The following is a 27,437-nucleotide window of genomic DNA, read 5'->3' on the forward strand; positions in this document are numbered from 1 at the left end:
ATTTGGATCCTATGAGATTATTAGGGATTGGCTTTATTATATAGGCATCTAGTTTATTGGATTTCACTTTTATTGAAATGGTAATCCTAAAGTTCAGTACTCTCAATAGAACATTTCCCCAGTACTGAACTGATTTGTAACTCCACCCTTATTTTGTATTCAGTTCTTTATCCTCAGTCTGTTTGTCAATAAATTTTTTTTTGTTTCAGCAGATTTTCCAGGTCACTCTTTTGGTCATTTGGTCAGGGGGAAGTTACCCTGAGTAGTCATAAATACTATTGCAAGCAAAAGGTCATTGTTTAGAGAAGACTTGAGTGTGGTTGAAAGAAAGCATTTAGCTTGGTACTTGCCAGAGGTGAACCACCAACTTGTTACTTTCAACTAAATAAAATAATTTATAGTTTAGATAACTTGATATTAAAACCCATATAAGGAAGTACCTTAGTTATTATTAGTTGGGAGTTCTCTAACATGTTACACCTTTTCCTCATTAAAAGTGGGCTTTTACATCTTTTGGATGATTAAGATTGTTGAGGATTTCACTTATTGCATTCTTGTATAACCGGTTGTTCTTAGGGGCATTGTAAAGGATATTTGCTTGAAGAGAAGTCCATTTAAGATACTTAGATGCATGGAGCTCTGCTAGGAGTTTTTCTTTCACTTCAGTGCTTATTAACAGGCCTCTATGAACATAGGATAAAGATGCTGGCCACAGGTCTGTTTATTGCAGGTTAGCCATGTGATGGACATTTTTAGGAGCTACATACTTTTTCGTTCTTTTTTTGTCTGTTGATTATTTTTTTGTGGTGCTGGAGATTGAACTCATCAGGGCCCTGTACATATGAGGCAAGCACTCTACCAACTGAGCTATATCCCCAGCCCTGTGTGTTGGTTATTTTAATAGTCTTAGTATAAAAAGCCTCTCTCTCTCTTTCTCTGTTTCCACTACCTCATCGCCTACCTCTCTGTTACATCATTCTGTACAACCAGCAGGCTGCTTTTTGCTTCCTCACTTTCTCTTGCTATTACTTATCTTCCTGATTAAGGTTAATATTTGTTGATCTTTTACCATTTCTTACACTGAAAGGAGGCACAGTAATATGATGAGGAGTCAGATTTATATTGCTATCCTGCAGTATCAGGTACAATTCAGATTTACTCTACAATTTGGTCTAACTAGTGTTATTGGTAAATTCTAAATACACAATAAATATCAAAATTAATTGAAACAATTCCTGTCATACTATAACAACCATGAAGCATATATAGTGCCTTAGCTTTTATTGCAAACTATTCCATCTTGGTTTGCCCTATAACTGGTAATTTAAATACAGGATAACTATAGGCCATAATCTGTGCAAGGTTTAGAAGTAATTTGCATTTCATTATGCCTTTATCTTTTGGGTGAGTACTGCTAAAATCAAACTATCATATTTATTTTGGTAGTAGAGAATACTATGCAAAGCTACAGACAACTGGCACTAATACAAATTGGAACCATTTCTAGCTTAGAGATAGCTTCAAAAAATGAAAGTACAGGTATATGTATGCACTTGCCCTCAGTTAACTCAGCCTGATTTTATAGATTTTAAGGCAATTAGATAAATTGTTATTGAGCAAACTACAATACTACAATTATTTATATTGTTTTGTATATTTAAAAACTTAGCCTGCCAGATGCTCTATGAGGTTATTCAGAATAGAGGGATTGTGTAAGAAAGAGATTGCTTGTGTCAAGGTTGAATTAAAGTCTTTTAGTCTTACAGGTACTTATGGAAATAAAACACAACTTTAAATGAGAAAAATTGAGGCCTGCTATGAATGGCACTAAATAGTGCTGATTATTTTACCTTTGACAAAGTGGAAAAGTTAAAGCTTGGTGTGTATCCCATTTTATTAATATAATAAAATTTAATAGTGTTGTTCTGGGCGTCGATATATGTTCTTTAGTGTTTATTAGCCCTAGGTTATAGTAAAACGTTTTGGTTCTTTGCCTGTCTATACTGTACAGAATGCACATATCAAAAACTAAGGAAAAAACCAAATAAGTACTTATTTTTGTTTTCTCAAGTCTTTTCCTATATGATTTTTAAATATTTTGGTTGCTTAACTATCAAATATGATTGAACACAGAGGACATATTTTTTATCATTTAACATAGGTTTATAGCTTCCCCAGACTTGTTCTAATAATGAAGCTATGAGGGATATGACAAGAATGGTGATATTGAATTTCTCTAGACGACCAGTAAATTTTTCCATTCTGATGTCAGGAATGTTGAGCATCTGGAATCTGCAAGAAGAGTGAATTGTTCGCTGTGGGAACACTTTCATCATATTCTGAGCCATTTATTCTCTTAGGAACTACTACTGTCTTGTACAGAATATTGTATTTTTACAGAAACAATTTTCTGGAACTGGAAAAAATTTTCTCGATCGTGCTTCTGTATTTTTTAATGCTTTCAGATTTTAGCTGTACCATTGTTTGGAGAATTAATGCTATTTTTAGCATTCAATTTTATTTCCTTGGGCTTAATAACAATAATTTATATTTGATCAAATACAGTGAAAAGCAATAGAAACGAATGGTTCAAAATAAAGGTTTCTTTACAGTTTTTGTAGGTGGATATTTGCTCTATCCTTTTTGTCATCTTTTCCCTTGAATTTCCAGGCTCAACATTGTGTATCTTGACACCTTATGTCTTGATTATGGCATTTCTTTCTTTGAAAAGTGTTATGGAGGTGGAGGGAAGGAACATGCAACATTTTCCATGCTCTTCATTTGTAAAAACATTTCCGAAATCAAGAGTTGAGATTAAAACAAGTATAAACTGGTGTAAGTTTCCTGTTTTGCTTTTTTTTTTAAACCTTTTTTTTTATTGAGTGAATTTTTATTCTGAATTGGCCTTGGCAGGGTTTGTATTTATTGTTGGTTGCTCCTTGATTGGAAGATGGCGTTGCTATGCTAGGTTGCGATTCTGTGCCTAAAATATGGGCTGGGTTCCCCATGAGAAAGGTTGGTGTTGGGTCTCACTCATATCTTAATGTGCCATGAATATCTAATATGTGTTTAAAATTTATTGTTTTGTTTACTTACAATGAGACGCCCTTCTTTCCTCCTTGTGACATAGTGTAGTTAGCATATCTGTTTCACCTGATGTTTCATCAGCTCAGACTGAATGCGGAACCAGTAAAGCTACATCTTTTCTTCCACACCCCATTTTGCTGTGGGATTGTACAGGAACATGGTTTACCAAATGTGTGCACAGTCCTAGTGTCATCTCGATCCTTTAACCTGAGGACTCATTCCTTTACCACTGAATCATCTTGCTTCCCAGTCTGCTCTGCCCCCTCTTTCCCAGCTTCCTGCCTTTTCACTGCAAGATCTCAGTTGAACTGCAGCCACTTCTCCACTGGACGGTTGTGGTCTCCTCCTTACCCACTTGAAGTTGTCGTCATTGTTACTCTCCATTTCTGGATACTTGTCATTTTGATCAGGCCCTCCAGTAACTTTAAGTTGTATTGCACACTGTTATTTCCATTTGGGCTTTAAGTCTGCATAAGCAGAGATGAATCATCTTCAATCTGAGTTAGTAAAATCATAGTTCACATACTTTGCTGCCTAATTCTCTTTGGGCTTTCTGAACCACAAACACTTGGTCAGTTAGAGGCTTTTATTTTTGGCTTTGTCTTCAGGTTGCTTTTGATGTGGTCCAGATGGTTTGTCCCCACTTTATAGGCATCTTGATGAAAAGACTGTTCTCTCATTTGACAGACACAACTCTGGTAATTTTCCTCTTTTACAAAGCATTATGGATTTACTTTTGCCTGTGTAGGAAGTAAATACGTTTCTTGACTTCTTTTTCTCCCACTGCTACTTGCTTTTCCTTTTCCCCATCCTAATGAAATGATTGAAAAGATAATTTCTACAATAAAGATGAATTTAGTGGCATTATTCCTACCAAATGATAAAACCTCTGTGATGGTTTTGGCATGAGTTCTTGGTTGATGCAGTTTTTCTGATTCTGAGCATGTGGCATCCTTGTGTGAAGGATAGCCTTGTTGGCTTTCCAATTCTAGAATCTTTTTCCCTTTGTTATTAATAAATCCTTTGAAATAGAAGATGAAAGTATCACAAATTTTAAACAGTAACAGGAACCTGTAAGTGGGAATTCTCTATAGTTTTCTTATGAATAATGTTCATTATATCAAGAACTCTTGGAAAAATTGCTGGGAAAACTAATGCTAAAAGGCTTCAAGGCAAGGTCATTAAAAGAACAGACACTATATGGCAGTATGTATAGACATGGATGTGTAACCAATGTGATCTTGCAATCTGTACACGTGGTAAAAATGGGAGTTCATAACCCACTTGAATCAAATGTATGAAATATGTCATGAGCATTGTAATGTTTTGAGCAACCAATAAAAATAATAATCTATAGCATATTATGCTAATTAACAAAACCCTCTGTGTTGATTAAGATATAGGGATGTTCCCTGTGGAATAATTAAAAAAAAAAAAGAACTGTACTCCTTGAGATACATTATATTGCTGTTTTTGCAAGTGTCTCTGAATGTGGCTAAGATTTTCTTAGTTTGGCAAAAAAGAATGAGGATAACTGTGCTTATATTTATAAAATATTGATCTTATATCTAATGAACTTGTTTCTACTGTTAGTATAAGAGTTAAAGGCACAGAGATCCAGAGGGATTAAATAGTTTGGATGAACAATTGTTGTTGGACACATTCTCAGTTAAGTGTTTCAGTATGACAGTACGGGTGTGCTATAGTTGATCACCTCCAGTGCGCTTATGATATCCAACACAGGTAGTCTGCAGGGAAGTGAAAGTTATTTATCATCATCTCTAAAAGGATTAATATTATATTTCTGCATCATTTGAAGGATTTTGTAAGATAAATACACAGTTATTTTAGTGTGCTTATATTTTTTAAGATGAATCCACAATTATTTTAGTGTGTTCAGTGATAATGGCAAAATGATTGGTTACCTAGAGCCTTGTTAGGATTTTGATATAGAATGACAATCCTGTATTGCCATACAGTTTATGTAAGCTAATATGGTCAGTACATTGTGAACATATAATATTGATACACCCCCCAAATTATTGATGTTTCTTGCAAATACATGTCGCACTTTTATCTTGAAAGTTGTTAAGCTGTTTGAAGACCAATGATTTTGTCATTTCCCGTTTCCTCTCTATTGTCAGGGGTATGTGACCACATTCTTCATATCTCATCTCTCTACTGTTTACCCAATACATGGGGACCATCATTGCCTATCTTTATTGCCTATGGTGAAATCCTTTTCCCCCTTAACGCATTTCAGCAAGATAAACTTACATTTTGTAACATGTGTACTTAATGCTTGGGCCTAGTCACATAGTTAGCATTTAGTTTGGAACTTATTTTTGCTTAAAAGATGCTTATATAGATTGTTCAACAAAGTGAGTCATCATTTTTACAAATAACTCCAAATAGTCAATTCTCATACCAGTCCTTGTTTTTAGTCCATTTTCTGTTGTTAAAACAAAATATACAAATTAGGGTAATTTATTTAGCGTACAGATCTGGAGGTCTTAGGAGCATGGTGCCAGCATCTCCTTAGTTTTGGTGCACAACATGGCGGATGGTATAAGGGTGGGATTACTTGCAAGAGGGAGAGAGCACATGGTGAGATAGGAAGGAAGAGGAATTCAGGGGCCAGGCGTGCTCCTTTAATAATAACTGACCTGGCCCTCAGGAACCATATTGATCCCTTCTGAGAGTGTGTCTTAATTCTCTTACAGTATAGGCCCCATCTCTGGTGGGAGGTTGTGGAAACTCTCAACATCACCACACTGGGGATGAAGCTTCCAGCACATGAACTTTTAGAGGATGCACTCAAACTATATCCAAACCATAGCTGTACTACCAAATATGGTTTACAGATTAAGAAATGGATGCTCAGAGATCTTAACTAATTTTCCTCGTGCAGAGTTGGCATTTAAGGTATTTTTATTGTTTGGTTATAGAGTCCTAAGCATCCTGCTCTAGGGCCTCTGTTAAGTACAATTCTTTTTTTTCATGAGGTTTTTCTAATTCCTACTTCAGCAACCCCCTAACTAATGTCCATACTCCCTTCAGATCTCAGCACTCATCTCTTCCTTGGGGAAGCTGTAACTGAAATTATTAACATCCCACTGTTTCATTTTCCTGGTGCCACATCCCTTCCTTGTAGCACCTTTCAGAGTCAATACTTTACCTTGATTATCATGATTATTAATACCTGGTTCCTTCACTACCCTGGGGAATGGGTTTGCCTGCTCTTTTTTCCTCTCCTTATTGTACTCTCAGCCCTTCACAGTGCCTGATACATAGTGAGGCGTCAGTGTTTGTGGAATGAGACTAGGAAACCATCAAGAGGGATTTTTAAAATGTGGAAGGACTTGGAGTTGGTTCCCTAGATGCACCGCCTTCAAAGGCCAGGTGTATCATGTTAAATCTACTAATGGAACTTTGATACAAGCATGATACCATGCTTGTTTTGCCTTCTGGATAAACTCAGGAGTCCTGAAGAGGGAATATGACAGTAGTAGTAGTCATGGGGAAATTAATTATCAGGTTGCATGGATCCAGTACTGCTTTCAGGATACAGGAAGTAAAAATCCACTGTGGTTGACACATAAGCCCAGGGGAAGTTGTGAATTATGCTTCCAGAAAAGGGTTACATCAGGTTATTACTAAGAAGTACAGTTTTGAGAGTTTTAATGTAATGTCTGTCTTGTAAAACTCAGAAGTACATACAGTAACTATCAAAGTAATATGTTTGTTAGTCACCTGACTGTAGGTGCTGCATGTGGCCCTCCTGCCTACCTAGAACTACAATCAATGAGTAAATAAAGGCAAGTGTCCAGACCAAGGACATGGAAAGTTTAAATGCTCTTCTGATCAACAATCTATAGTAACTTCCAGGTTCATTCATTTCTCCCTTCTCCTAGAGGACTCTGTCAAACTTCCAAGTACAAACATTTCTTTCCTGTCTTACTCTCAGTAGATGACCACGTTTCCTAGTTGTTGGAAAACACTGGAGAAAACACAAGGGAATTTACCACATGTTCCCTCCATCACATTTGCTCCTGGATGTGCTCTTCCCTCACTGAAACCACAGGCCTTCTGCCCACAGCTCTGTCAAAGCCATTCCTCCACCTGCACGCTAGAGACCCCAAGGCTGCTCGTCTGCCAAAGGATAGAGCTCTAGAAAATGCTTTCTCCTCCTGCATAGTCAGAATTTCTCAGTGGTTGAACATTGGTGTTAGCACACAAATATGCCATCAACTTCTTTACTCTTATGCCCTTATGCACATCACTTCTCATTTGTACCAAAACTTCTGTTGGTTTTCTCTGTTTGCTTTCTCTTATGTCTCTTCCTATTTTTAGCACTTTTCATTAAGCTTTCTACACTGTTACCTGACAAAGCTAAATCAAATAATCCATTCTCAGTCTTTATTTTCCTGTGTTTTCATGTGCATTTACACTGCAGATTGTTCATTCTTCCTTGATACATTGAATTTCTGGGATGTCACACTCTCCCTGAGTGATTGTGGTCCCTCCTGTCTTCGCATCTCCTTTGAGTTCTCAGGGCTCAGTCCTGGGCTTCTCCTCTTCTCTTTTGTGTTCCCCATCTCATGCCCTTGGGAATGTCATCCAGGCTCATGGCTTTAATAATTCATATGCCAGTGATCCCCAAATGTGTATCAGCTTTTCATTCAGCTGTCTACACCTGTTACCTGCCAAAACTAAATCAAATGGTCAGTTCTCAGTCTTTATTTTCCTGTGTTATCAAGTCCTCGGTGGAACTCCTGATGTCTATATCCAACTCTCCACTGCATCTCCACCCAGTATCCAGTAGATACTTGAATTCAATGTCTACGACTGAACTTCCCCATTATGGGTGATTAATTTCAGAAAAACCTGGAGTTATGTCTGTTTCTTTTCTTTTTTTCTAGTGCCCCTCATTGAATTGTTTCTTTTCATGCTCTTCATTGAATCAGACAGATTCACATTTATCATTTTCTTCAATATATATATATCTTGGTGGGATCATACCTATTACTTCTACCTATCCTATATAAAGATAGTAAGATTATGATACAAAACAACTTTAGCTCGACGGTACCTCTCTTATCTAAATATTGCAAACAAAAATTGCAAGACAAATTTTTTTGAAGTTGTAAAAGCATCAAAAGTATTTAAAACTGCTCATCAATCACTGCCACTGACCTTCTGTCCATTAGGTTGCCCGGAGCTTGGGAAGCCTCAACATATTTGGACTACGAGTTGTCGCAGGGAAAAAAGTCTTATGTCTTTAAGAATAATGGCAGTTGTGTTTATTCTTTAGTGTAACATGGCTACAGGGAAGTTAGACACAGCATATTTAAGTCAAATCAAATAATTCATTACCTCAAAGCCTATAGTTTTTATCTTCAAGGAAAAGTGACAGATTTAAAACATGGTTATAGGGAAGCCAGCTATAGCACATTTAAATCTGATCAAATAAGTCAGTGAAGTTAAATTAAGATCATAAGTCTATAGAGGACATGGCTTAATGAACTAGCTCACAAAGTGAGCGATTTTGTACTGTACTGGAAGCCTTCTCATTAGTATTACTTTTCATGATTACATACAACTAGAATTTGCCATATAAAATTCCTCCAGAAAGAAGAGATGAGGTGACAAGATTTGGTTCCCAAACAGTAGGAGTCAGTGACCTATTTAAAAATCTTCAAACATCTTTGCATCTCTCTGCAATTGGATCCTGTTATCAGTAACAGGAACTAAACTAGCCCCTAAAATTTTTGCCCACTCTGTACTTTGTGTTGTTTTCTCCTGCTTAAGAATTATTTATTATTATTGTTAATATAGTACTGGGAATTGAGGGCCCATATATGCTGGGCTAGTGCCCTGTCACTGAGCTATACCTCTAGCCCCTACTTTTTTATTTTTTAATTTGTTCTAATTAATTATGCATGATAGTAGAGTGCATTTTGACACACTGTATACAAATGGAGCACAACTTCTCCTTCCTTGGGCTGATCATGGTGCAGAGTCACACAGATAGTATAATCATACATGTATATACGGTAATGATGTCCGTCTCATTACACGGTCCTTCCCATCCCCACAACTCCTCCCCTCAGTCCCCTCTGTCAAAGTTCCTTCATTCTCCTCCCTATCCCAATGTGTATTAGCATCTGCTTATCAGAGAAAACATTCGGCCTTTGGTTTTTTGGGTTTGGCTTATTTTGCTTAGCATGATATTCTCCAGTTCCATCCATTTACCTGAGAATGCTATAATTTCATTTTTCTTCGAGGCTGAATAATATTCCATTTTGTATACGTACCACATTTTCTTTATCCATTCATCTGTTGAAGGGCATCTAGGTTGGTTCCATAGTTTAGCTGTTGTAAATTGGGCTGCTATAAACATTGATGTGGCTGCATCACTGTAGTATGCTGATTTTAAATCCTTTGAGTATAAACTGAAGAGTGGGGTAACTGGGTCAAATGGTGGTTCCATTCCAGGTTTTCTGAGGAATCTCCATACTGCTTTCCATATTTTTTTTTTAAATGTTGGGAAATCATGATCTGTTGTTGTTAATTTTTTAACTAATATGCTTTTGTGAAGAGGCTAATGTTAAAAGAGATCAGAATTATATGAAGGTTCCACAGAGAAACACAAAAGAAGATGTGTATATCTAAGTATCCATACACCCACATGCATACATGTACACACATATATATGTGTGTATATTTGTGAGGAGTGATTCATTATGGGAATTGACTCACTTGTTATAGGAGCTGACAAGTCCCATGATCCACCATCTGCAAGCTGAAGAACCAGGAAAGTTGGTGATATAATTCAGCTGGAGGGGAAAGGCTTGAGAAGAGAGGAGCCAGTGTTGTGAGTCTGAAGGCCCGAGAACTAGGGCTGGAGGCCAGATGGGTGGGGGCTGCTGGAGTTGGAAGACCTCAGAATCAGGAGCTCCCATTTCTGAGATGAGGGCAGAAGACAGTTGTCCCAACTCAAAGAAATGGAATTCATCTTCCCTCCACCTTTTTGTTCCCTCAATGGATTGGATGATGCCTGATCATATTGTTGACTGTGGATCTTCTTTACTCAGTCTATTGGATCAAATGTAAATTCTTTTCAAGAAACACCTTTGCTGACACACCCAGAAATAATACTTTGTCAGACACCTAGGCATCCCATAGCCCAGTCGAATTGACACATAAAATCAACCATCACAAGAATATTCATTTGTCATTTGTTGAACTCAGAACTTTAACTTACTGTCCTTCAACGGAACTCTTCACATACTGTTAAAATAAGCAAATGTAAATACAAACCTTTGATTAAATAGTATTTCCCCTTCAAATAAATCCATATTAGTAAAACGTCGACCTTCACTAGTCACTAGAGATTTTTCGTTATATCCCCACTTGCCAAACAACAGAAGGCCACACCAAAACAAAAAGAGACTCCCCCACCCGAAAGAGGCCCACATTCGGTTAAATCAATTTGTAGAAGACTGAGCCAGTTATCACTTCTTTGCCTCTTAGTTTCAGATCTATCCTTCATTGCCTCCTTCTCTTTTGTTGCTGTTATGATGTTAAATTTTGTCATAGAGGGAACTGGAGGGACACTGCAGCAGGAGGACACTTTTTTCCTCATGGTGGTTTTTCATTTGCTTCCTGGGCTGGTTGACAGCACCATGTGAGGGTGTTCAGAGGCACTCACTCCCCTTGTGTTTAGTACCATGCCCAGTGACAGATTCCCAGTGAGTCCCATAGACATCCCCCAGGTTGACTTCTAGGCCCCATGTGCTGATACACCAGAGGGCTATTCCTTGCCTGCCAGCCCCTCAGTTTTATGTACCCCTAGAATGTTTCTGTCTCTTCAGTCCCTGGAGAAGGTTTATGATCTCATACTTGAAGATATTAAAGATATTTTTTTTGGGGGGGGGCTACCAGGGATTGAACTCAGGGACACTTGATCACTGCACCACATCCCCAGCCTATTTTGTATTTTGTTTAGAGATAGGGTCTCACTGAGTTGCTCAGCATCTTGCTTTTGCTAAGACTGGCTTTGAACTTATGATCCTCCGGCCCAGCCTTCCAAGCCACTGGGGTTACAGGCATGGACCACGGTGCATGGCCATTAAAGATACTTTTAAAGTTACTAAGTGGTTCTGTTATAGAGGCAAACTGTAGGAGTATGTGACAAATGAAAAAGTATCAGCTTTAGGCAGATTATTCCTAGTGATAGCATCTTGAAGGTAATAAAATAAATACTGTCTCTTATACAATATATCTAGAGGTGAAAATGATATATTCTAACTAACAGTGGAATCAATGATAGGAAGTCATTGTGAAGAGTTTAAATAAAATGGTTACATGAAATGTACAAGTAAGGTAAAAACCAGACATCTAGACTAATATATCTCACTTTTTAGGGAATTAAAGTATGTGTTCATAATTAAATTATAATTTAAATGCTATAAGCAAGTGTGAACATTTTATCAACATTGTTAAAAATGAATTGTTTGAATTATTAGTTACATGTAATTGAATAATTAAGATATATTTTCTTGGCAGCCTAATTATGTCTTTATTCAGAAAAAATATTTTGTGTCATTCCTTGGGCAGATAGGAGATCCTTATGTTTAGGATTGTTTTATGCTTGGTCACATCGATAACGTAGTCTGTGTCATTAAAGAGTATGAGAGAGAATGAGGCAATGGTTTTTTCTTTTTAGTTGTATCTCCAATGAGTAGCATAGTTCTCTGAATATAAGAGCTCAGCAAGTATTGCTTTTTAGGAGCATAGCTTTTAAATACTTTCTTAGTCTATTTTGTGCAGCTTTAACAAAGTACAGTAATTTCCAATGATATTGCTTTCTGTAGTTTCCATTATCCGTGGTCAACTGTAGTCCAAAAATATTCTGTACAAAATTCCAGAAATAAACTATTCATCTGTTTTAAATTGTGCACCATCCTGAGTAGTGTGATGAAACCTTGTCCTGCCCCACCTTGGACATGAGTCAGCCCTCTGCCCAGCACGTCCACACTGTGTGCCTTGTGGGCCTTGCCTGTCAGATCCACTGCCATGCTATCACAGTGTTTGTGCTCAAGTAGCCTTTGTTTTACTCCATCATGGCCCCAAAGCAAGAGAGTGTATAGAGGGAGTGATAGTATACATAGGGTTTGGTAATGTTGTGATTTCAGGCATCCGCTGGAGATCTTTGAAAATATCCCCCTTGGATAGGAGGGTATCTTATATTTCAAAGACTGGGTGATTTATGATGAATAGAAATGTATTTTCTCACGGTTCTAGAGGATGGAAGTTCCAACATTGAGGGGACGGTATGGTAAGGGCCTTCTTAGTGTGGCATCACATGGCAGAAGGGCAAAAAGAGAGACAGAGATGGAGACAGACAGAAAGACAGAACTTAGCCTTTATAATGAACTCACACAATGAGAAACCTGTTCCCGTGATGAAGGTATGAATCCATTCATGAGGCCCACATTCGGTTAAATCAATTTGTAGAAGATTTAAATCAATTTGCTGCTGTTATGATGTTAAATTTTGTCATAGAGGGAACTGGAGGGTCACTGCAGCAGGAGGAGCCCTATGGCCTGATCACCTCCCATTAGTCATCACCTCCTAACACTCTTTCTTTGGGGGTTAAATTTCCAAACAAGCTTTTGGAAGGACACATTCAAACCACAGCTAAGACTCAGGTGTTACCAACTTTTGTAAAGACTTTCCTTATGTCTTCCTCATTTCTAAGAATCAGCCCCTTCCTTTGCCTCTCACTAATGGACCTGTCTGTGTTTGTCTTCTGTACTATAAACTTCTGAGGATGGGCGCCGGCTCTGATGGGTCTTAGATCTTTAGAGCTTGGCACAGTGCCTGATTCATAGGTACTGTGCTTTTCGGAATGAAGCATTCATGACCTTGAGTGACTGCAAAATGCAGGCTTTCATTATCACGGTTCTTTATCAAGGACAAAGACGATTTAGGTAAACATTTCAAAGAATATTTCTTGTTATCTAAACTCATTTCTTGCTCTCTGGATATTCAGGTTCAAAAAGATTTGGATTTTGTGGCATTCTTCACTACTGTAACTCTAGGAACTGAAAATTAGGAGTATTTTGAAACATGTCAGAACACAGATCAAGTTTTTTGTGTGGACAGAGATGGATTTTAGGGCCTGTAATATTTCTTTGGAAGTGATTGTGTTGTCTTCATTCAGAATGTGCACACCTCTACCCTGTTATTTTTTTATTTGAGCCATGTTTAATTTCTGGTTGACACTGTCCTATCTCTCTGGCTTTGGTCCTGGTTACCAGATATGGTAGCTGAAGGGCAAGGCTTGCTGTGGTCACTAGGTGCCAGCCTGTGGTAGCATATAAATTACAATTGCATAAACCTAGTCAAACCCAGAAAACTCAGATCTATGAGCTTCTGCTAACAGAAAAATTAATATTTTTTTAAAATTTAAGTTTAATATGATTTATTCCACAAAATGGAAGCAGTTTTTGGGCAAAGTTAACACTTTCCATATGTAAAAGACTAGGGTGGTTTTATTTCTCAGTGTAGTATTGTATCCAGGTGGAATGTGTGGCTAAGCTGTTGTTTTTTGACTTTAAACCTTTGAGTTGAAATGGTATTTCATTCTAGAGGAAGGGATATGAAGGACATGAGAAGATTACCTTTTATCAGGTACCTATTCTGCCAGCCATGACACTAAATGCTGCCACGTGCACTGTTCCGTTCAATTCTTACAATGATTTTTTTTAAACCACCATTTCTGTTTTATGTTAATATTTTATTCTGAGGTAATTGTAGATTCACATGTTGATGGAACAGATGAAACAGAGAGACCTCTACCTTTCACCCACTTTTCCCCAGTGATAACCTCCTGCGTAACTACAGCAGAGTTGTGGAGACTAGGAAATTGCCATTGGAATAAACAGCCAGTGGTTTGAATGTGTCTGTGAAAGTTCTTGTATTGAAAACTTTGTCCCCAGTGCAATGGTGTTGGGAGACTGGACTTCAGAAGAGGTGATCAGGTCATAAGGGCTCTGATCTCACAAGTGGACTGATGCTAATGCAAGAGTGGGCTTCTGTAAAAGTGAGCCTGGCCCCCTCTTGCTCATTTTCTCTGACGTTAATGTAAATGTGTATTATTTATATCATTTATAAATTACCCTGTCTGTGATATTTTGTGATAGCACCACAGAATGGAAGGACACCCCATTGACTTTATTCAGATTTCACTAGTTTTCTATGTACTATTGTGTGTGTGTGTGTGTGTGTAGTCTGTGCGGTTTTACCACTTGTCAATTATTTCTCCCCCCCCCCCCCCATTACTGGGGGTTGAATCCAGGCCCTTGTGCGTGCTAGGCAGGCACTCTACCACTGAGCTACGCCTTCTGTCATTTCCTTTTAAACACATGAGGGAAACAAGATTCAGATAACTTATGTGAAATGCTCCCAAGTATAGACATGGAGTTTGAATCTATGTTTGTTTGATCTGAACTTTTGCTTTTTCAGTAATAAAATGATTAATAACAATAATTAGTAATAACAATGACTGGATCTGAGTTACATATGAAACATGTTGAATACTGACCTGTGTAAGTTATATCACAGCTGACTTAGTTATCCTTAATTAAACTCTAACTCATATTACCAAGGATGGGTAATTATTTTTATAACTCCTGAAATCAGTAGTAAAAGAATGAAATTCCACTCTCTTTTAACATGATTTTACATTTTGAACCTCTGACCTTAACTACTGATCTTGGAGCTATTGGAGGGGGAGAGACGAGACAGAGACACACACACACACACACACATAGACACATTTACACACACACAGAGACCTATGTTGTTATTGAGTTAGGTTGACAAACTTTAAGAACAGTTTTACAAAATGGGAAATAAGAGCTGGCTTAGGCAGGATTCCAGATTTTTAAGGGAATAAATGTAAAGCATCAAAAATATTTAAGAATGTAATTGGGAGAAGTGTTTTTTTTTTTTTTTTTTTTTAATAGAGTTTTAGCTTTTTGCGGGGTCTAAGTACAGCCCCAGGAATGTTTGAATTTAATCAAATCTCCCAAGTTACTCATCAAACTTTCAAAGTGGTACCTTATGCATTTGTTTGTGAATTATCACTGATTAGCAGGGTGTGATCCTGCTTTAGGAAGATAATAGATCTACTAATCAGCAGCCCATAATATACTATTCTTTGCTAGCTAAATATCTTGTAAAGCTGTCCCCGTGATGAACAGCAGCACTTATTCAGACCCAAAATAACAGCAGTCCCGTGTGTTGCTGGTCCCATGAGGTCTTGGTGTTTTTGTAGACAGCAGACAGAAATAAAAGGAATTTTGTCCTTTTTACCTCATGTAATCCCACTGGAAAATGAAACATGTGCTATGAGTTGATACTGACTTCTGCCAGGTCACCTCCCTAAAGAGTCTCGGGCAAGCGCTGTTGCAACATTTCTTGGACAGGAGTCTGACGGCCTGTGATGGAGATGGATGGTTTGTGAGCATGCTACTGTGGAACACTATGCTACTGTCTGCCCCTAGGAGTCTTCCAGTGAGCAGTGCCATGGGAACCTGTGTCTGCTATTTTAACTCTTTCAGAGGGGAGTTAGGTGAACGTCACGTATCCCCAATTTAGACTCAGTCCTGTGTAGCTTTTTCTTTCTTAATTGTTGACTACAATAATGTAGCACCAAGGGCAGATTATTTGGTCGGTCTTAGTAGAACTTGATTTTTGATGTTAGGTTATACAAATACTTTTGAAGCTCTATGTTATTAGGAACTCTCTGGACACTGCAAAGCCTTTTTAGTAGACCACTCTATCAATTTTCTGTTCTCCTAAGGAAGTTTTTCCTATTCATGACTCATTTCACTCTTTGGCTAGCAGTGAGGGAAATGTAATAACGATTAAGGAAAGGAATGTATGCGTTTTCTTCTTTTTCTGAAAACCTGTACACATTTTCTGTCTTGGGTTATGTAAACTTGGATGACTGCAGAATGTTGACAACCGTGAAAGGTAAAAGCTTGTCTGTTAATACATACTTCTTTGGAATTGAAAAATCAAAAAACTTCACTTTGCTTCTTTGGCGCAGTGTTTTGCTTGATGACCCAGAATACAAATCCAGTTAAAATGACATGTTCCAGCCGTCATTTACACACACCTTAAGCGAAATTAATGAGATCACTCTAAGATTACGCTTTGTGTTTTATTTTCATTTTATAGGTCTCTATGAGCTGTTGGCTGCTCTGCCAGCCCAGCTGCAGCCACATGTGGATAGCCAGGAAGACCTGACCTTCCTCTGGGATATGTTTGGTGAAAAAAGCCTGCATTCACTGGTAAAGGTAAACCATGCTGATGTCAGATTCTCTTTGCAAAAAACATATGGAAAAATATTTTGAGCGCCATCTAGTAAACCAGAGATCAAATTGTTGCTCTCTGAAAACAAAACAGCCTTGTTTCATTTCACTGACAGGCGTGGAAGTTGTTAAAGATTCCACCAAAAATACATAGATGATTTCACTTAATGGTGGTGATCTGGCTGTGCATACTAATGCAGCAAACATGTGGTCGCTCTTGTTTAGAAAAAGAATATGAAATAGTAGCAGGAAGGTTTAGCCTCCTTCATGGTCAACATTCATGAGCTGGAATTTAACTTAAATAAATAAATGTTCACAGCAAAAATTAGAAGGAATATATTTTCTGAGGTCAAGGATGGCAGCAGTTCAGTAGCCACATTAATTTAAAATAATTTCCTTTAACAAAGTCAACTGAAATTCTAGTAAGCTCTTTTCTTTTATTGGCACAACTCCATTGAAATGGTATTTTGTAGATAAATACACTGAACCTAAATATGAATAAAAACAGTTTTTGGAGACGGTTTTAGTGAAGCATCATGCCATGAAAATGATCAGCCACCAGGAACCAGATCTTGCTTACAGAAACACTGGGAGTGATCAGAACTCTTAAAATAGTAAAATGAGAACAAGAAACTTACTGGAAAATATGTTACTCTTGCTTCTGGAAATATGAATTGCATTTTCTCTCATTTAACTCAAGCTGAAAGAAATTTAGAGACTTACTTGAGTCTGTAGGAGGTAGAAACCTTTGCCTCCATGAAATCTGGACCTATGCTTAATTCAGCTAAATTTGTTATGGTTGTCTGTCATGATAGGAGGCTTTTAATTGATGTACAGTTTTGAAAAGGAGCCACTTCTAGTTGCAATTGCATTATGGAACAGAAAAAATATGTATATATATATATTTTTCTTGTTGTGCAATTTACTGAGATTTGTGTGCTCTGAGTAGTAACAGTTCCTCAAGAAGTGAAAGCCGATACATGGCATTTCCCTGGCAATGCATTTTAAGTTTTATTTGTTCATTTATTTACTTTTTATAATAAGGTAATTGCCAAGGTATCTTTGTGCTCTAAATAATTTTAGGCAGTTTAGTTGCTTTCTTGGGGTTTCTTAGAAATGGTTTTGGGATTACAGTGGATGAAGTTTATGACTTGGTGAGGTAATCATAGAAATATTTCTGTGTTGTATGTATGGGAGTCAAATAGCTATGGATTGATTTATATTGACTTGATCCTTTGATGGGGGAGTAGAGTGTATTTGATTTGGCATCATCATCCCTTGATTATTAAATAAAATGTCACCAAACAATGGCTGTATGTTTGTATTTTTTTAGAGCATGACTACTATATCAATTTCTTTATGTAAAATGGAAGTTAGAATATCTGTTGGCAGGGTTGCAAGTTTCAGATAAAATAACGAAAACCCTAAGTTCTTTGATAGATGTGTAGGTTAGGCAATGTTAAATAGACATTATTAAGTATTGAGGCAAAAGATAATTACACAGCACGTGAAAAACTACAGAGGTGGTTGTTATTTCTATTAAAAGAACAAAACTAAGGTATACAACAGATTCTCAAGTTACATTGGCTGGTAACTGTTAAGCGTAGGCTGTTTTCCAAAGTATATGTCAGTAACAAGTAGTTAGGAAGCATCCCGGAAGGTGTCGATATCTGGTTTGTTAAAAATAGAAGCAAATAAATTGCTGTTGCCGGTATTCAGATAGCATGGTTAACGTGTGCTATTCTAAATATTTTTCCATAATTACTATAAAATGTCTTTTAAAAATTAGTTTTATTATGTACCTCTAGTACATTCTCAATTTCTTAATACTTTCTACCCACCCCCAACATTGATCAGATGCAGACCAAGTGTGTCCTTTGACTGACCCATTCTGTTCGTTTCAAATAAGTAGAGTCTAAATGCCTCCAGGAGGCAGACTCATGGGATTGTAGCTTTAAACAGCTGGAAAAAAACACTTCTCTGTATTCCAAGTGCCTCTATTCAAGGTTGGAGGATAGAAGTCTTCAGCTTTTGTACATAAATCTTGGTAGAGCAAAAGGAATTTGTTTGAAAAGATTTGTTTTAGAGTGAATCAAAATGTGCTTTGGTTTTATGTGCTTTTGCCTGAAGTTAAAGCTGTTAGTCTGTGATTTAGAACTGGGTGAACACAAAATTTGATTTTTATATCCTAGCACAAAATTTTCATCATCAGTTTTTGTATATAAAAAAGCTAGTTGTAAATCACCACACAGTTTTAAATATGAACAGCCTTTGGAGATAATGTTAAATAGACTTAAAAAGAGGCATTTTGGAATTTCAGTGTGTAACAGGTACAGCATGCCACTTTGGGGTATTGAGCTTGTCACTGGAAAGAAATAGGATTATCCTTCCGGGTGGTAACTGAGGATTTTTTTTTTTTTGAGATATTAAGTAGAAAAACTGAATAATAAAATCTGTGAGTATGAGATTTTGTAAATAACAGAAGAAAAATGGTACTGAGAGAGAACCTGGAAAAGGAATAGAAAAATATATATACATGGGGGGAAGTGGAAGAAGCATATTATAATTTACATGATCCTAGTGAGTGCAATGGAGCAGCAGTCTTAGGTGTATAGCCACATTTTTGACCCATCATTAGCAAATATACTGGCTTTTGAAGGATATATTTTATGTTCTAATATTTGTAGATTTATCTTCTACCCCCGACTTGTTTTTCCATTGAGATCTCTTGAAATTTTATTTTTACTTAGCTGTTTGTATGTTTGTAATCTGTTTTAATTTCTCTATAGAAAAAAATATGACAGTCTAGCTTAGATATTATATTGCTTTGAAACTGGGTTATAGTTTCTTAAAGAAATTTCTGTTTTTAACTCATAGTTGTGTTGGATTTCTAGGATGATAATATCAAACTGTCATTACTTTTTAAATATTTGCGTGTGTTTTCCTCATTTAAATAGCCACATGTATGTGAGGGCAGGAGCAAAGAAGTAGTTATTTGAATTTTATTCTTTTTTCAGATTCTGAGATATTTCAGCAAACACAAATTGGTATTTTAAAGACACAGCTCCTTATGGTTGAACTACTGTGCATATTTTAGTGGTTTCAGCCTTAAAGGAATAATGGTAAATATTCAGCTAGATCCTTGTAATGTTGTTACAGAACTTTAACTTTTGATTATTGATTAATTTGTTCACACTCTGTTTGTGGAATACTTACTATGTGCCAGGCACTATAGGGACTGTCAGGGCTGAAATGTCTAAGATGGCAGGCACAGTCCCCTTCCTTGTTGAATCTCCAGTCTCCCAGAGGACTCAGATGAAAAGATGGACAATTAAAATATTCTGTGGTAGATCACGTTGAGAGCTTTTATGAGAGGCGCAAGGTGTATAACTCAACACTGGCCTCAGGGAGGGGCCCCTGGAGGATTTGATGTCAGCTAGACCCTGCAAGCTGAGTAGGATTTGTTCAGGTAAGATTTCTGGGAGACAGTGGGAGTTTAGGCCAGAGGAGTGACATGCAGAATGTCTGGAGGTAAGAGCAAGAGTTGTATCCTTAGAATAAGAACTATCTTTGGGCTGGTATGTGAATTAAGAAAGAGTGGACAACATGTGGCAAAAAGTTAAGCAGAGACCTATTCTTAAACCACCCAAGGTGTACAGACTGGTGGAGCCATTGTATTGGAAGGTTTAAAGCAGGGTAGTAAAGAAATGAACGTTTTCCTAGCTATTATGAACATTTTCTTCACTATTTGCGTATCATCTTTAGAAAGATGACTACTTGGGATTCTTTGCCCATTTCTTTTCCATTGAAAGAATACTTTTCTTCCAGAAGCAAATTGGTATACCTGATGGAGCATGAGACTGATGGAGCATGAGATTCTAGTTCAAGGGTGATGGTGGCAGAGTGTTGGGAAAGGGGAGCTGATTTTTAGTTTGAGAGACAGAGACTGATCCCAGCATGTGTGCTGTACTTAATGTCTCAAAACTCCTTCCCTGGGATCCAGCCACTGGGTTTATACCAGACCAATGGGAGATGAAAGTACACTCCAGGAGCCAGACTTAAGGTCCCAGGTACCAGTTCTTACATATTTGCTGGTCCTCAGAGGAAATGAGAGTTGATTTTAGTTTGTTTATGTTTGTTTGGTATTTGGAGCATAATCAGATAGATATGCCTATTATGTGGTTGGATACGTGCACCTAGAAGTGAGGATAATTATGTTCCGGGTTGAGAAAAATCAGTATGGGGGAAGGGCTATGGTGAAAAGTACAGGACATGTAGTTAAACTTCAGATACACAGTGTGGAAGTTTTTAGTGTAAGCATGAACCATGCAGTATTTGTATTTTTACTTGTGAAACTTGGCGACTCTATTTGGGATTCATTAACATTTAGGTGGTAACTTTTTTTTTTGGTTAACATTTGTTGAGATATAATTTGCACACTATACAATTCATAAATTTAAAACAAAATTCTGTTATTTTTAGTGTATTTATAAGGTTGTATACAACAATCTCTACTGTCAACTTTGGGACCTTCTGACCACCTCAGAAAGAAACCCTGTACCCCTGGTTATTGTCCTCTAATCCCTACATCCTCCTGTCCATCCCAGGTCTAAGCATCTACTAATCTACTTTGGGTCTTTGTGTATTTGCCCATTTGGATATTTCATAAAGATGGAATCATGTGCTTTTTTTGGTGACACATCTGTCACTTACTGTAATATCAAGCTTCACCCACACCTGGTGTGTATCTGTACCTCATTTCTTTCTTTCGAAGAATAGTCCAGTATAGATATGCTACATTTGTTTATCCATTGATAGACATTTGGGCTGTTGCCACATCTTGGCTGTTAAGAATCGTGTTGCTAAGAACATTTGTGTTCAAGTGTTTGTGTAGATATGTTTTCAACTCTCTGGGGTATATGTTTAAGAATAGAATTGTTTGGTCAAATGGTAACTCTGTCTTTAACATTTTAAAGACCTGCCAGAATGTTTTCCAAAGTGGTTGCACCATTTTATATTCCCACCAGCAGTGGATACCTCCTTACCAATACTTATTTTTAATCTGGGTTTTTGATTCTAGCCATCCTACTGGATATGAAGTGAGGCATGACTAAATAACGTTAAGCATCTTTTCATGTGTCCATTAGCTATTTATGTATTGTCTTTGGAAAAATGGCTTCTTGGGATTCTTTGTCTACTGCTTTCCCATTGAATTCTTTTTAACCAATAGAGTACTTTTTAAGAAGAGTTTTGATTTATAGAAAAATCTAGTGCTTTCCAAGCACTCCCACCAGTTTCTCTATTAATCTATTGTGTTAACATGGTATGTTTATCAATTTAACGTTGATACATTATTATTAACAGAAGTTCATAGTTGGCATTAGGGCTCTTTGTGTTGATTGTATGATTCTATAGCCTTTGACAAATGCACATTGTCATGACATCCACCATGTCAGTATCACAAAGAATAGTTTCACCTCCCTAAGAATCTACCTTGTGTTCTTTACCTATCTTCTCTCCCTATCTCAGCAACCATTTGATTTCTTACTGTCTCTGTGGTTTTGCATTTTTCAGACTGGCATATACTTGGCATCATATAGGCCTTTTCAGATCGGCTTTTTCAATTTAGTGGTATGTAAGGTTTCATCAGATCTTACTCAGATCTCATGGCTCAATTATTCATTTCTTTATGTCACTGAATAGTATTTTGTCCATTGTATGCATGTACCACAGTATTTCTCCTTTCACTAATTGAAGGACATGTTCATTGCCTTCAGTTTCAAGTAATTACAGGTAAAGCTCCTATAAATATACATGTGCAGCTTTTTATATGGATATATTTTCAACTCATTTAGGCAAATGATAAGAACGTGATTACTGGATCATACAGTAACACTGTGTTTAGTTTTCTAAGAAAACTGTCATATTATTGTCATCTTCTTTTTTTTCTCTTTAGTATTGTGGATTGAACCCAGGGCTTCTTAACCACTGAGCCACATACTCAGCCCTTTTTATTTTTGATTTTGACACAGTGTCTCACTAAGTTGCTTAGGGGGCCCCCTTGCTGAGGCTGGCTTGAACTTGCAGTCCTTCTGCTTCAGACTTCTGAGCTGCTGGGATTACAGGTGTGCTCCGAGTCCTGCCCAGATTATCATCATAAGTGACTGTACCATTTTGCATTACCGCCAAAGATGAATGAGAATTCCTGTTGCCCTGTATCCTCAACAGCATTTGGTATGGTCAAGGTTTTTTTTTTTTTTTTTTTTTTTTTTTTTAATAATTTCTGTTATTGTAATAGGTGTGTAGTGGTATCTCATTATTATTTCAGTGTGCAATTTCCTTGAAACCTGTTAAGTTTTCATATGTTTTCTTTTTGTATGTTTGTCATCTGTACATCTTCTTTGTTGAGATGTCTCTTCAGAGACAGCTTTTAAAATTGTTTTTTTAAATTGTTTTTTTTCCATCACTGCTGCATTTTATCTTTTACATATGTCTTTATCAGATATGTATTTTGTCAGACTGTGGCTTGTCTTTATATTCTCTTTGTTATCTGATACAGCATGTTTTTAATTTTAATATAAAATCCCACATCAGTTTTTATTTGTACTTTTGGAGTTAGTCATAATGACATTTCTGCCAACAATGGACTGCATATACAACTGCAGTCCCATGAGTTTATGTTGCCTAGTTTGATCATAGCTGTCTTAGTTGTGTTTGCACAAATAAGGACATCATCTCACAGTGCATTTTTTGGAAAGTGTCCCCAATATTAAAATGTATTGCCATCATCTAGTGATGCATGACAGTATCTAAAACTCATCAGCAAACTCAAGATCAGCTAGGTTTTCTCCTCTGTTATCTCCTAGAAATTTTATATAAGTTTTTGTATTTGTTTACATTTGAATATGTAAACAAAGACAGTTTCATTTCTTCCTTTTCTCCTTCCTTTTCTTGTTATAATACTAATTAGAAATTCCTATGCAGTATGTAACAGCAGTGGTGGGAAGGGACATCTTTGCCTTCATATAATCTTATGGGAGAAGGATCTAGTTTCTTACTAGTATATATGATGTTAGCCGTAGCTGTTTCATTGTTGTTCTTTATCAGGTTGAAAAAGTACGTTTATTCCCAGTTGGCTGAGAGTTATTATGAATGGGTGCTAGATTAAAAAAATTTTTTTTTTACATCTGTTGATGTGATTTTGTTCTTCATTAGCCTGTTGATGAGATGAATTACATCCTTAATTCCTAAATGTTGAACCAATATTTACATATTTGTAGAAAATCTACTTGGTTGTGATCTATGATTATTTTATACATTGTTGGATTCAATTTGATAACATTTTCATGAGAAGTTTTTCACTGCTGTTTATTAATGATATTATTCTGTAATTTTCCTACCTTGTAATATCATTTGTCTAGTTTTGCTTGTGGAGTAATGTTGGCCTCATATGAGTTATCCACGGAATGAGAAGTGTACTCTCTGCTTTCTACTTGTTTTCTAACCCTCCATCCTTAGGCAGACATTGTGTTTGATTGTACATTTAACTTCTTTAAATGTTTTGTAGAAGTCACCAGTGAAACCGTCTGGGCCTGGTACTTACTATTTTGGAAGTTGACTAATTATTGATTCAATTTCTTTAATAATATAAGCCTATTCAGATTGTCTTTTTCTCTTTTGGTGTTTTTTATCACTAGTTTTTTTTTTTTTTTTTTAAGGAATTGGTGCATATCATTTAGGTTGTCAGATTTGAGGACAGAATTGTTCATAAGGTTGTCCTTGGGGTAATAATTATGACCCCTCTTTCATTTCTGATATTTGGTTGTCGTCAATTCATACTATATATTTTTTTTGGTTTCCCTTCTTCCTTCTTTTTCCTTTTTGGCTAGGCTGGTTATAGGATTATCAGTTTTTATTTTTGTTTTTTTTCTATTTCAATTTTATTTAATTTTGCTCTAGTTTTATTGTGTCTTGTCTTATGCTTGTTTTTCTTTCTACAGTTGCCAAAGGCGAAAGTTAGATTTATGCATATTAGATTTTTCTGTTTTTGAAATGTTTACTTTGTGTTATAAATTTGAACTGTTGGTTTTTTGGTATCCACAAACTTTCTTGAGTTCCATTTTCATTTATTTCAAATTATTCTTGAGAATTCTTTGATGCACGTGTTATTTAGAATTTTTTTAATCTCAAAATATTTAGAGATTTTTCCTGCTGTCTTTGTTATTGATTTCTGATTTAATTCCATGTAATCTGAACTTCCATGCTGTGTGATTTCCATTCTTTTAGGTTTTATGTTTTATGATGCAGAATGTCGTCTGTTTTGGTGAGTGTTCTATGTGAGCTTGAAAAGAATGTCTATGCTGCTATTATTTGATAAAATATTGCATAAATGTCAGATCCAGTTGGTTGATGGTGTGTTGTTTGGTTCGACTTTATCCTTACTGATGCTTTTGCTGGATCTGTCAAGTAACTGACAGAGGGATGTTGAAGTTTTCAAGAATGATAGTGGATTTGTCCATTCTTGCAGCTATTTCAGTTATGCTTTGTGAATTTTGACATTCTCTTCTTAGGACCATAAACCTTAAGAATAGTTATGTCTTCTTGGGGAGTTGACTTCTTTTTCCTGTCCCCTGCTTTGTTTGAAATTGGTATGTGTACTGTAGCATTCTTTTGGTTCGTGTTAGTAAGGTTTATCTTCCTCCAGCCTCTTTATTTTGCTCTGAATTTCCTAGATGACCTATAATTGAGTCTTCCTTTTACCCATACTATTCTCTTTATTTTAATTAGTGTATGCTATGGTTTGAAGGTATATTTATCTGAAAAAAATCCCTATTTCTCCTTTACTTTTGCAGTACAGTTTCATTGGAGATAAAAATTGCATTGTACAGTTTTTTTCCAACACTTAAAACATATTTCACTCTATTTTCTTCTTGCTTGCATGGTTTCTGATTTTTAAAAAAAATCTGATACTTCTTTTTTCTTTTTAAATTTGATGGTATTATCCTCTCCTATCAGAGGAAAGGTGTTTTTCCCCTCAGGCTTTCCCCCAAGCCTCTCTCTTTGTTTTTGATTTTCTGAAGTTTTAATTTATGTCATAATGTAGATTTTTTTTTGGTGTATCTTCTTTTTGATTTTTTTTTCACTGCGCCCTGGATGTGTGATTTGGTATTTGTTATTAATTTCAAGTTATTCTCCACATTATTACCACAAATATTTCCTCTGATCTTTTTTCTCTTTTGTGATTTTCCTTTTATTGTTAAGTTCTTCCTCTTCTTATTGTCCCACAGTTTTTATATTTTGTCACCCCCACCCTCACCTTTTCATTCATTTTTCTGTTTGCATTTCAGTTGGAAAGTTCTTTTAGCATCTCTTCAAGTTTTCCTTGACTGTGCTCATTCTACTGTTGAGCGCATCAAAGACAGTCTTCATTTCCGTTATAGTCATTTCTGATTTCTAGCATTTCACTTTGATTCCCTATCAGTTTCCACCTCTCTCCTTACATGACCCATCTCTTCTTGCATGTTGTGCACTTTTTCCATGAGTTTATTTAGCATATTAATGAAGTTTATTTTAAATTTCCAACTTCATGATTCCAAATTCTGTCATATCTGAGTCCCAAGTCTGCAGCTTGCTTCAGCTCTTCAGACTGTTTTTCTTGCCATTATCATGCCCTGTAATTTTCCGTTGAAAGCTAGACATGATGTACTAGGTAATAGGAACTAAATAATTAGACTTTTGGTGTGAGATTTTATGTTAATATGGCTTGGAACTGGCCTGTGTTTAAGGCTTGCTATAGGTAAGTGCCAGAGGTTTTGGTTTCCTTAATGCTGTCCCCAGCCACCCAGTCGTTGTCTTTGGATTTTCTTCTGAGCTCTTTTTGGAGCCTGTGTCTTGTAGCTCTCTGTTATGATATACTGTTACTTACTCTGACACTTGTTGATGGTGATAAGTTATTAGAGAGTGAAGGTATTTTATAATTTTATAATTAAATGTCAGTTTCTTAGTGACCCGAGTCCCTGGGCTGTGACCCTCAGAAGCACTTACTACCCTGTCCCCCCCCCCCCCCCCAATTTCAAATTGGTAAGGGAGGAAAATGCAACAGGGGATTTGGGTCATCTCATTACACTTTTTTACAGGTTCAATGTAGCTCTAGTAAAGCAGTTTTCTTTGGATAGGGCAAGCTTTTGTTATGGATAAAATTCTAGGCCTGTGGAGTTCAAAATAGTCACAGACACCTCTCACTCCTCTTCCCCCTCCAAATGAAACACTGGGAGATTTTTTTCTTCCTAACTCCACCTCTGAGAACTTGGTGAGGCTCCTAGGGGAAAGTGTGTGTGTGGCGGGGGGGGGGGGGCGGGGAGGGGGGTTGCTTCTTAGATTGGGTCCACAGACGTTTTTAACTCTCAGACTAGGTTTCACTTGGCCACCATCAGCTCATCAAAATTAGTATTTTCAGTGTTCTATAGGTTCCTGGCTTCAGTAGCTTCTGCTCCTGCTTCCTGAGCTCAGCTGTGAATCTCTGCATTCTCCTTTCTCTCCAGATTTCAGTGTGACAGTTTGCCCTGTGACTTAAATTCTCTGCTAGATATAGGAAAAATCACTGATATTTGAATTTGTTCCTTTTTTGTTGTTGTTATGAGGACTTGAGTGAAGACTTCCAATCTCTTTATGTTGGAGTTGATATTAGAAATAAGTTTCCCTTTGCCCATACTTTAATTTGGTTATTTTTCTTTTAATTACTGACTTGAAGGAGTTTTTGTTTGTCTTAATGCATTCTGGTGCAAGCTTCTTACAAAATGTGATTGGCAAATCACGTCTTTATTTCTAAACTTGCAAACTTTGCAGATTAACCAACATGAACTTTATTTGCTTACTGTTTTAATCCATTTCACTCAAGAGAAAACATGAAGGAGACTTCCATCTTCTTCCATACAAGATAATCCTGGCCATGCTGTGATT

At 36.7% G+C, this 27,437-nt stretch overlaps 1 protein-coding gene across 4 annotated transcripts in view; it reads left to right on the forward strand.

Moving 5' to 3' along the window:
- Positions 1-27,437, forward strand: part of Mpp7 (MAGUK p55 scaffold protein 7) — a 235,856-nt gene that overhangs the window by 79,550 nt on the left and 128,869 nt on the right. For 3 of the 4 annotated variants that reach the window (XM_076831406.1, XM_076831405.1, XM_076831407.1), the window contains one exon: positions 16,345-16,463. In XM_076831406.1, coding sequence (XP_076687521.1) covers positions 16,345-16,463 — 119 coding nt within the window. The remainder of the gene's footprint in view (positions 1-16,344; positions 16,464-27,437) is intronic. The other variant, XM_076831408.1, reaches the window with a different exon arrangement.

This window comes from Callospermophilus lateralis, chromosome 13 (genome assembly GCF_048772815.1).
Source record: "Callospermophilus lateralis isolate mCalLat2 chromosome 13, mCalLat2.hap1, whole genome shotgun sequence".
Taxonomy (NCBI): domain Eukaryota; kingdom Metazoa; phylum Chordata; class Mammalia; order Rodentia; family Sciuridae; genus Callospermophilus; species Callospermophilus lateralis.